The 12486-nt window shown below is 34.2% G+C and overlaps 1 protein-coding gene across 2 annotated transcripts in view; it reads right to left on the reverse strand.

Annotated features, from left to right (window-relative positions):
- Positions 1–285: 285 nt before the first annotated feature.
- The window catches only part of ana3 (rotatin homolog anastral spindle 3), a 131025-nt gene continuing 118824 nt past the window's right edge, over positions 286–12486 (reverse strand). For both annotated transcript variants that reach the window (XM_072523064.1, XM_072523063.1), the window contains 2 exons: positions 3250–3520; positions 286–637 (listed from right to left, as the gene is read on the reverse strand). In XM_072523064.1, coding sequence (XP_072379165.1) covers positions 369–637; positions 3250–3520 — 540 coding nt within the window. In that variant the 3' untranslated portion in view covers positions 286–368. The remainder of the gene's footprint in view (positions 638–3249; positions 3521–12486) is intronic.

Consider the following 12486-nt stretch of genomic DNA (forward strand, 5'->3'; position numbering starts at 1 on the left):
TCAATGTTCCCGTAGGTAGGTAGTTATTCTTCGTTTAATACACCAAGAATGACCAATAATGGATTTCTGCTCGGTCTTTTCTACAGCCAGTGACGGTATAAAAATATAGTCTGTTGAATATATAGACGCTAAGAGTGTATTACTGTCACAACTCCTTTATTTGTATCTTTCCTAGATCCTATTATACTACCTTTTTTGGAATTCGATGCTAAAAATAGTATCATTTTGTTTCTTTTCTAATGTATTTGCTTTAGAAGGAAATAAAGGGCAATTTAATTAATATAATAAGTTAAAATATAATTTATTAAAATATGATCTAAAAATACAATAAATATAAAAACTTCAGTTAAAGCTTAATACAATAAATATCACTTTATCTTATCATTAGTGTCTCTTAACATTTGTAAAACATACTGCATACGATCTATATCTTCAGTATTTAAACAAGATTCTTTGCTTCTAAGTAACTGACAATGTTTTAATACATTCTGAAGTTTATCATCTAAATGTATGGATTTCAATACTATTTTCGCTTTTTGGCTATTTGCAGCTAAAGCCCAAATTATGACCACTATGATATTCTTTTCTTCATCTGAGCCTGTAGTAAGCTTTGATTGGACAATGTTTAGAAAATCAGCTAAAATAAAAGGTTAAGTTAAATATCAAAGGTCAAAAATAGCAAAAAGTACCTAAAAATGAGCGATATCAATATATGTTTCAACAAAATCAGTACCCATAAACATGCTAGGAAAAATGCCAATAAAAGAAACAAGCCTTTTTGCAATATAGAATACATCAAACACAACAGGCATACAACCACTATAAACGAATCAGAAATGAAACGTATACTTTAGTCAGAAAAATTTAAATAGAACACTGGGAAGCTTCCACAATATATGGAACACGACTTCTACAGAGCACAAAGAGAAATATGGAGAATGATTGGATAATATCGACGGATAAATATAATTCGAATGCCTTTATGTCCAACTTGATTTATTTTTTAGTATGTGAAATAATTTCTGAAGTCGTGCAATAAATGTTTTATTGGTAGCTAATAAGTACATTCGACGGAACTTCAAACAATGATTTCTGTATGATGTGAATATTCTAATTTGACTACTTGCTAAAAAGCGTTAAACACCAATTTATAATCTCAGAAATAATGCGCCAATTCACCACAAAGTCCATTACCAAAGTTTTGCAATCATTTGGCAATTTATCGAATTCTACCGGAAGGTGAATATTCTCGTAATTAAAGTATATTATAGATTCTATTACAATTATATACAGGGAAATTAGGAAGTTAAGATTAATGTGAGATTACAAATTAAAGGTTTAATTTGTGATTGAACAATGATCAGAGGACAAAGAAAAGAGATGAACGAACTAATAAAAACAAGACATATTCAGATGGTAATTTGGGCAAGCTTGTAAACTTCTAAAGTATGAAGGACCAGATCTGACCAAACAACTATTCAAACTAAAACAAAAATCCTCTCTTCAAAAGAGGATAAAAATCGTATCAGAATTAACCTATTAAACACAACACTAAAATTACCCACCAATGTGATAAGGAATAAAGTAAATGAAATTGAATGAATGAATGATGGTGCTTGAAGATCATGCACCGACACTATATTTGTAATGAAGGAAGTGCAAGAGAATTCAACAAACCGGCATATGTCTGCTTTGTAGAGCTTAAGAAGGCATTTGACAGGGTCAAATTAAAGGACGTTATCCACTTATTGTACGCAAGAGACATACATCTATAGGAATGGAATATATCTTATAGGAATAATATAAACGATCAAAAGTATCTTCCAGAACAACACAGTAAAAGTAAATGTAGAAGAATAACTAACTGACGAACGAAAAAAGGATACCAAATGGGAGAAAAACAACTTAAAATAATTACTATGTAGACGACGTAATACTAATCTTTCAAAGTGAAGATGATTTACAACGTATGTTGCACCAATTTAATATAACTGCCACAACATTTAACATGATAATTTCCCCAAAAAAGACAAAATGCATGAATATAATAGCAAATCTACTAAGATGAAAATAATTGGAGCTGAAAGGTCATATAATAGAACAAGCGATGGAGTTTAAATATCTAGGGAAAGCTCGAAACAGAAGTGAAAGATCACGTAAATAGAGCAAACAGAACCATAAGATGTCTTAATGTCATCAGTCATCAGACCAATAATGGCACATGCGGCAGAAACTCGACCCAATAAGTGAGAACAAAAAGAATGTTAAAAATAGCTGAGATGAAAACCCTTAGAAAAATCGATGGTAAGACATTCTGGGACAGAGCTAGAAGTACAGATATACTACGAACATACAAAATGGAGAACATTAAAGACTGGGTAAGAAAGAGAAGAGCAGGATAGAACCAACAGCATGACCAACCAAAAGAAATCATGTTTAAAAAACAGTAATTGAGAGATCACCAGAAAAAGACAGCGTAGAAGAAAAAGTAGTTTCTTGAGTTTTTTTTTAAGTAACGTGAAATGTTAAGGAAATATTAACTTCCCTGCAGTTAACTATGGAAAAAGGTTCTAGAACTGTTTTCTTGTGGCATGTTTAAGTTAAATATTGTACGTATATGGGATTACCTACAAGATCAAGGCCAAGTAAGTCAACTGTCAAATTGGATTCTACAAAGCGCCAATTATTAAACATTACAGGTTAATTCATTTCTATTTATAATAATTTTTTGAAAACGATTTCCGGATTAGAAATCTAAACGTAATTTTTATAACAATCAATTGTGGCTTAATTCGATATAAATAAAATATTTACTTTACTATGTAATTTAGCTCTGGACTTAACACAAGAAGCATATTTGTTACAATATGTGGACTAAGTAATGTTATATGATGTGGAAACGTGGACTTTAAAATTACGTCAATTAAGCATTCAAAATGTGAATATTTGGAAGAATATAAACAATTAAATTACAAAAGAAGAAAATATAGTCTATCTGCAGAGCCATCGAAAAAATTTGTAATTGAGATAGGTCACGTAATCGCATAAATATACAGGTCGGTAGTAGCATAGTCACCATGCTGAATTATGGTTTGACATTGAATTATGGCCAGTAAAAAGTTTGGTTAGGTCTATATTTTAAAAAATATTTTGGAAAATGAAGTAAAAATGATATTAAGCACACTGCTTATACTGTACTTATTAATTAATTATTAATTAAATTAAAGTTTGTTAATTATATATTTTTACCTGAACTTAGTAATCTTGATTTATTCGGTTGATAAAAGGTGACATTTCTTAAAACCATAATTGCCATCAACCTATTCTTCATCTTGGAACTGTTTGTCAATGTCATAATGAGTTCTAGGACATCTGGTATTTTTGCTACGGCAGCTTGACCTTCTGGATGAATAGTGTACGTTTGTAAAAAGTCTAACCAAATTAATTCAACAAATTCCCATGGTTTCTGACGTTTAGTGATAGCTGGATGAAGACGAGAAATACTTTGGAATATATTGCTCTAAAACATAAAACAATTTAAGCAAGAATGTAAATAGTAGTTGTTTTTAGAAAAAAAACCATGATTGTGTTTATATAATTTTAGTTTGGAGTGCACAAGCAGTGTTGATAATACAGTGTATGCCCCTAAAGTTTCTACGCTCAACAGTTTTTAACTTTTTGGTTTTTTCATCTTTTTCATCCTAATTTCCTAATTAGATATTTTCGATCCTTCCATATGCTCACATCTTATATACCCCTTTTTTTCATGCTTTGTTTAGTATCCGTGCCTCTACATCATAAAACGAGGCCGAGAATAATACTTGTTTCTTTTTTTTTTAATCCTCTTCGAGCCTTCTCTATGACTATTCTCGTTTGTATTCAGTTGACTCATTTATATTTTTTCCTAGATAGTTGTAGTCTTGATTAGTTCTATTCGTCAATTAACTCAATTCTTTGCTTGTTTCTATTATTTTATTTAGTTAGTAATGTCTAAAAGACAATATTTTTTGAAATAAATGCTTTATTACCTGCAATTCGAAGATTACAATAAGGGGAACATTAATTTTTATTTCAATTCTTCCGTTCTCAAGAGCTTTCAGAAATATTCTTAACCATAAACATTAATAAGTTTCTGGATAATTCAACTAAGGCATGTCTATAGTTTTTTGACTTTCTGACGTGAGATAATTTTAAATGGCAATCTATGGCAAATAATACATCATTATTTGGAAGCTCGTTTCGTACTTTTCAACAATACCTACACAGTTATGGGATTCACCAGTTCTTCAGAATTAGCCGAAGTAACTCTTAACTTGGTCCTCTGATTATATGTCCAAGATATTCTACTTTACGTCTCTTATTGTATTTAATAGAGTTGATGTCTTATTCTTCGAAGAACTTCTTTGTTTCTGGTTCTGTTGGTCCACGGTATCTTGAGTATTCTTCGATACAACCACATTTCAAATGTCTCGATTTTATTCATGACATCGACGTTCAAAGTCCAAGTTTCACATTCATACAAGAGTACAGATTATACATAGCATCTTGTAAAATTTTCACGGATATCCAAACTCATTGAGTTATGGATAATAAAGGCTTGAATGTTTGAAATGTACTTCTATGCTTCAACTCAACATCTGATTTCAAAGGACGGATGTAAATTTTGGGTAATCCAAGACCCAAGATATTTGAATAATTGTACTCTTTCCAGCGTTTGTTAATTTAATACCATCTTTACTCAATTATTTCCTCTTTACTGGTCACCATATACTTAATTTTGTGAATTTTTATCGACAATTCTCAATTTCTGCAATCTATGTCAACTTTATTGATTAGTTCTGGTAGGTCGTCGATGTTTTCAGCTAGAATCACCGTATCATGTAATGTTAGTTATTTCTCCTTCTATGATAGTAATTCCTTTTTAATCTTTTACAGCCTCCCTAAATATATTGCTACGTTTGTCTGTGGATTCAGGATAAAGTGATTACGAAATTAAACTTTAAAGGCTAGCTCAGTGCCTTAAATAACAAAACATCTGTTCTAGAAATAGCTATCAGATGACGATTTCACATATGCGAAATTCCAGAAAGATACCGATAAGAAGTTTTCGACCGTTGCTAACAAAGTGGTTAATTCGGCTGCTAGAATTATTCTTACACCAGGGTCGCAATTGGGTGTAGCAGTCACAACTGCTAACATATAATTAATTAATATAATTTATTATTGAAATCCTAAAACCCCTCAGAATCCCGTTTATGAAACGTTCATGGGCAATAGACGGTACGATGCGCGAACTACAGGTCAAGAGGAGCTCGCTAAAGTCAGTTTTGGCCAACAACTCACGCAGAGAGGTGTATTTCTCCAAGCCTTAACCGGCAATTTTTTTTTGTCTTTAAATCGGGTAGAAAATCTGGGATTGGATTTAATATTTTCCCCGAACATCAAGGGAGAAATTAGAACAGATGATAAAGAATCTTGATTGAAAAACCGACTTCCAAATCTATAGAAATGAATATTTAAGACCCGGCTTCCAAATCTACTGAAATAATTATTTAAAACCCAGATTTCACCCGATTAGGATAACGTTTAATACTAGAATTAGTTTAACCAAACACCTAATTCAACCCATTGGAAACCAGGAACCGATTGTCTCCAGAACCACAGCGTTCCTCTTCATTCGGTTTTTTTTTCGGAGCCTCAAGGATCGTCAGAGTCTTAAGGGGACTTATCCAGGACCGCTGTAGTGTTGTGACAGACAGTAACAACTAGTTTCTCAGGGTTAAGGTTTTTCTTGTAATTTACAACTTTGTATATGCATATACCAAGGTTAGTACTTATTACAGTTTTTGTAACATCTATAAAAGTTAGGTAAATAGCTATTAATTAATTAAATTAGATTCATTGTTAGGGAAGGGGTTCATGATTTTTGTATAGCGGTTTTTAAAAGGGAAGGGAAGAAATTTATGTATCAGTGTTTTTAAAAATTATATATATATCTTTCCGAGTCTGTTGGCCATACTCATCACACTTGATCACTTTAGATATCTCCCAGCATCTATGTGTAAGCATAACACTTACACATAGATCTGGTGTTTAGCTGCTTCGACACATATTAGTCGTATATTTGTTAGGTAAGGTAGTTTCTTTTGTAGAACCGTCACGGTTTTTTTTTTAGTATTTATATTCCCTACCTTACCTATCTAGGATTTAACTTTCGTAACTAACCTTAGTGTTAAGATCTCGCTTCTCCCATGGACTTAGATTATAGATTTACTAATACACCTTTTCGTTTGGCCCAGTAATGGGGATATCTAATTTTGTCGTGGCTTTTTGGTCCTCGCATACCGTAGCCCCACTACTGTAATTATATTTTCTATATATATATATATATATATATATATATATATATATATATATATATATATATATATATATATATATATATATAGGTGAGTTTTATTTTATTTTTTTTTTTCAACTACCAAGAACGAAATAGATTTCATCCTAACTAATAAGCTGAAAACCATAAAGGATGTAAGTGTGCTCAACAAATTCCGAACAGGTAGCGATCACAGACTAATTAGATCTCGGGTCGTTCTAAACACTAAACTAGAAAGAATGAAATTACTCCAGAAACCAACTGCAGGGGTAAATATCACTAACCTAAGCAACAACTCGGAACGCTATCAAAATTTAATTCAAGAAAAATTACAAGACCCAACGAATAGCACACACTTAATGGAAACAATCTTAAATTGCGCCAAAGAAGTTGGAGGATCACAAGCACACAACAGCAATAGAAAACTTTCAAATGAAACAACAGCTCTCCTGAAACAACGAAGAGAAATGAAAATTAACTCCAATATTAATAGAATTGAATATACCGAACTGTGCAAAGTAATACGGAAAAAAATCGCAGAAGATATAAAAACCTACAATGAACGACTTGTACAAAATACAATCGAAAACCATAAAAACTATAGGAAAGCCAAGAGGAAGTTGGCAATCGGTAGAAAGCAAATAATAGCATTGGGAAACAACAACGAAAGGATCACAAATAGGGATGAAATAATAAAACATGTAACCGAATTCTATGAGGGTCTATATAAAGCTCCGGAAGCACAAGAAATAGGCGAAGAAGAAATTGCGGTTCAAGAAGATGTACCAGATGTTCTCGTGGATGAGGTAGAGGCAGCTCTTAAGAGCATGAAGAACGGCAAGGCAGCCGGTAATGACGGTGTTACAGCCGAACTTCTAAAGATTGCTGGTAAAACAACTTGGAAAATCCTAGCAAAAATGTACACAGACTGCCTAAAATCGAGACATATTCCAAAAAAGTGGAATTCAGCCAACATAATCCTTATTCACAAGAAAGGTAGCAAGGAAGACATTAGAAATTATAGACCGATCAGCTTGCTACCTGTGATATACAAGGTATTCACCAAAATCATTAACAACAGAATACAGAACACACTTGACGCTGCACAACCCCGAGAGCAAGCAGGCTTTAGAAGTGGCTTCAGCACAATGGATCATATTCAAACATTAAGGGAAGTAATGAGCAGAACAAAAGAATATGATCTACCACTGGCGCTAGCATTCATAGACTTCGAGAAAGCATTTGACTCCGTATACCCAAGAGCAGTCATAGAAGCTCTTGTCGACCAAGGAGTAGATAAACCATATGTCGAAACGCTAGCAAATATATACAAAGAGGCCACAGCTAGAGTAAGCATATATGAAAATACCCCAGAATTTCCCACTCAGAAAGGAGTCCGACAAGGAGACACCATATCCCCTAAGCTCTTCACTGCAACCTTAGAAAATATCTTCCGGAAATTAGACTGGAACAACCAAGGTCTATGTATAGATGGAGAATACCTAAACCATCTTAGATTCGCTGATGACATCATTCTAATTGCTAGAAGTCCTGAAGAATTACAACTGCAAATTAATGACCTTAATACAGCCAGCAATGAGGTAGGCCTAAAAATGAACCTAGCAAAGACTAAAATAATGTGCAATGATCTGATCGCCAACGTGGAAATAAAAATTAATGAAACCTCGCTAGAAGTAGTAGATGAATACATATACCTGGGACACCTCATACATAAATCGGGATCACTACTTCCGGAAATCAACAGACGAATAAAACAAGCGTGGTCAGCATTCGGACGAAATTCCATAGTCTTCAAGTCCAAAATGCCACTATACCTCAAGAAGAGAGTATTTGATCAATGCATATTACCCGTCTTGACATATGGATGTGAAACTTGGATATTAAAGAGAGAAATAACGTCGAAACTCCAAGTAACTCAAAGAGCAATGGAAAGATGTATGCTAGGGATAACAAAGAGGGATCGTAAAAGAATTGAATGGATACGGAGGCAAACCCAGGTGACTGATGTAATCCAAAGAATAAAATCCCTGAAATGGCAATGGGCAGGACATATGGCAAGAAGAACAGATAACAGATGGACCACTAGAACAACTATGTGGTACCCCAGGAACGCTAAGAGACCAAAGGGGCGCCCAAATCTCAGATGGGATTATGATATTAGAAAATTAACAGGAACAACGTGGTCTCGAATAGCACAAGATAGAAAAATATGGGCGCAAATGAGCGCAAATTATTAGAACAACGTATAACTAAGACATCGTCGAATAATAATAAGAACATAAAATAACATTGAAATAAGGGAGGCTGCACCGTAATTGGAAACGGTTGATAAAGCTGCACATGATGATGATGATGATATAGGTGAGTTTTGTTAGTTGTTAATATTATAAATATATTTGTTACCAATAGTTTTGCTTTTATTTCAGTTCCTGCTTACAGTTATAATATAGCAGAACAAGGTCAATAGTGTCTTTTCGGTTTTTAAACATTATTACAGGGTATTAAATCAATAGTACTTTATTCCTTGTTGTTCATAACTTCATTTATTTTTTTGTTAATTTCCTTCAGAAATTAGCTGGCGCCCATTTTAGTATTTTCCTAGGCATCTCCGTATATTCTCTTATCTTACCCCTTTTATAGTTCCAGATTTTCCGGTGCATTATTATATTGTATTCTTTTGGTTAAAAGATCTCTTTTCCCCTTATCTCAAAGCCAAATTCTAGTGTAGTGAGGCTAGCCCGAATTCGTGCTTGAGGTTTTGTGTCTCTGTGTTCTTTTGAGCTAAGCCATTCTTTTTATTATAACTTCTTTGCTAGTTCTTCTCTAATTGATCATCTCCTTCTCCATATACCACCCCTAAATTTTATTTAGGTTTCAATTGGCGCTTTTGCGTTTGCAATTTGGTTAGGTTTCAATTGGCGCTTTTGCGTTTGCAACTTGAGTTGTTTCAATTGGCTAGACCCAAACGTGGGGCTTCTTTTTTTTTGCACGTACTTTTGGCTTTATATCTTTGGTTTTTTTTTCTCCCACTTTAATTTCTGGTTGTGTACCTTTGGTGTTGTATTTTAATTTTCAGCTGTGCTCTTTAACTCTTGGTTTCTTAACTGCAACATTGGTTTTTGTATTTCAATATTTAGTTTATCTACATTCTCTATTAAATATACCCGTAGTACCCTTGTTTTGCTATATTGTGGGTAGACTGAATAAATTGTTTTTTTGATTAACTAAATATCCATATTGGATTAATAATAAATAACATAAGTATATATTAAAAAGGAAAATTATTTAAATATTTTAAATTTAACTATCTTAACACTATAAAAGTCCGGAGTAGCACCAAAGTAATTCACCACTGTCTGGAAGTAACATTTTTTTGAAATTTCTAGGTTTCTCAGGGATTGTAGCCGTACCTTGCATCTGAGTTCACGACTGGATAAACAAGTAAACATTACTGGTAAAATAATTCAATTATAATAATAACCTGGAAACATAGAGTAAGTTAGACTTTACCTATTTTATCATAGTTTTCCTCATATATTTTCTGGTATATTTCCAAGTTGTATAAAATGTCTGCTTTCAAGGTAGAGCATCTGTTAGGTCCAGAATTAGAGTACGAGTTGAGAGTCCGGCACTTAAACGATCCATCTTTGACAACAGTGGAAAGGAAAAGGGTAGTGTTGCGTGGTGCATTAAAGCAAGCTGCAGCAAATCGGAGTTATGCTGTTCTGTCTGCTTCCCATCTTAATTTTAAGGACGAGATTGCGGAAATAGAGGTTACTCTTGCAGATCTGGTGGTCAAAATTGGTTCTTTTGTGGGTTCTCCTAGTGATACTGCCTATGCTCGCTATACTTCTCGCTTAGGTCATGTTGCAGCTAGAGTCCATCTGTTAGAAGCTACAACAGAGGAAGAGGAGGAAGTGAAGAGGTCTCTTAATTTCAGGGTTCTGATTCTGGAAGGTGAACTTGATTGTAAAGTGATTCCACAGGCACAGTCAACTCCTCATAATGCTAGTGTTTCAGTAAATCCATTTCCCTTCGTTAAGTCTGCTCCTATTCATAAATGGGGTGTCCATTTTTCAGGTCAAGATAATGAAAATGTTGTTAGTTTCTTAGAGAAGGTAGAATGTCTGCGTATAGCGCGTGGTAACAGCGAGGAAGAGTGTTACTCTTCTGCTGCCGATTTATTTAAGGATTCAGCCTTCACTTGGTATCTCAATAACCGAGGTAGTTTTGCTTCATGGCAAGAGTTAGTTGCCAAACTTAGGTCAGATTTTCTTCCATATAACTATGAGGACAATCTTCTTGATGAAATTAAGTCTCGAAAACAAGCTCCGCAGGAGAAGGTAACTATATTTGTAAATGAGATTGTTAGTTTGTGTAAACGGTTGGAGACTCCTTTGTCTGAGTCACATATCATAAGGATCATTAGAAAAAATTTGTTGCCATCGTATCATTCTAGTCTGGCACTTACAGATATTTCTTCAATTGCTGACTTAACGGAAAAGTGTAAGAAGTTAGAGGAAGTTTTGTCATGGTCTTCTGACAACGTGTCTAGAGTCCCTATTCATCAGAATTTCAGAAATAATGACTCATCTTATTCTGATAGACCCAATTATTCACGGTCTAGTAATAGTAGAAATTTCAGAAATAATGACTCATCCTATTCTGGTAGGCCTAACTATTCTCGGTCTGGTAATGTCTCTTCTTTTAATTCGAAGCTTACCTGTTGGAATTGTTGTCAGTCAGGACATGGGTATTACGAATGTCCTGAGCCTAGAATTTGGTTCTGTTATGGTTGTGGACGTCAAGGTGTCCGTAAATTTGAGTGTGAATTCTGTTCGGGAAACGACAGAAGGGGTGGGTTGGCCCTGGCTCCTACTCCTCGTCAAAATACAGGGAATACAAACACTGTCCAAACTCCTCAAAACCAAGGAACCAGTTTCTCGAGTCTGGATGCCCAAGCTTCCACAAGCCAAACATCTCACGCTCTACCGAAAGACAAAAGACCACAGAACGGCAAATACCAACCGAAGAGAGGACAACGTTAATTGAGCATGAACACCGTGATTCTTCTGTAGTTTCTTCAAGTAATCTCTTGTCGTCGTTTGTTGATTTAGATATAAACTCATTGTTAGTTCGAAAAAACAAGGATAATCGTCCATATCTGGAGATATCTATCTTAGGACATTCTTGTTTAGCTTTACTGGACACAGGGTCCAATATCTCTATTTTAGGTTCTCTAGGTCTGGAATTTCTCCAGAATTCAAATGTAAATATAGGAATAGATCAAAGTTTGCAAGTGACTACAGCTGATGGTCAAATTCAACCAATTTTAGGTCAATTCACTACTGAGATTTCTGTTAGTTTTTGTAAAAGAATGATTACATTCTTTGTTATTCCTTCAGTTAAGAATTCAGTCATCCTAGGTATGGATTTTCTGAAAACTTTTAATAGTGAATTAAATTTTACTGAATTTTCCTTATCTGTGTCTTCTTTCAATATCTCTTGTGTCAATGCTGTTAAAGATATGAGTCGACTTAATGCTCAGGAATTAGAGCAGTTAAATAGTGTCATCACATCATTCTCTTCTATCTCATCGAAAAATCAGTTAGGTCGAACTGATCTCATCGAACATCACATTGATGTTGGTTCGTCTAAGCCCTTCAGGCAATATCAATATCCCTTGCCTCAAGCCTGGCATGAAAGTTTAGTAAAGGAGGTAGATGAAATGCTTAAGTTAGGTATTATTGAGCCCAGTACTTCTTCTTTTTGTAGCCCTCTGTAGCTGACAAAAAAGAAAGATGGGACTTTTCGTGTCTGTTTTGACGGACGTAAACTTAACGGTATAACTATGAACAGAGATGCTTATCCTATACCTCGTATAGATATCATCCTAAGTAAATTACAGAATGCAAAATTTATTTCATCTATCGACTTAAAGAAGGCGTTTTTACAGATTCCTCTCAGCGAGGAGAGTAAAAAGCTTACTGCCTTTGCAGTAAATGGCAAAGGATTGTATCAGTTCACTACAATGCCTTTTGGTCTTGTGTCTGCTCCTCAAACTATGTGTCGATTAATGGATTTGG

This window comes from Diabrotica undecimpunctata, chromosome 2 (genome assembly GCF_040954645.1).
Source record: "Diabrotica undecimpunctata isolate CICGRU chromosome 2, icDiaUnde3, whole genome shotgun sequence".
Classification (NCBI taxonomy): Eukaryota; Metazoa; Arthropoda; class Insecta; order Coleoptera; family Chrysomelidae; genus Diabrotica; species Diabrotica undecimpunctata.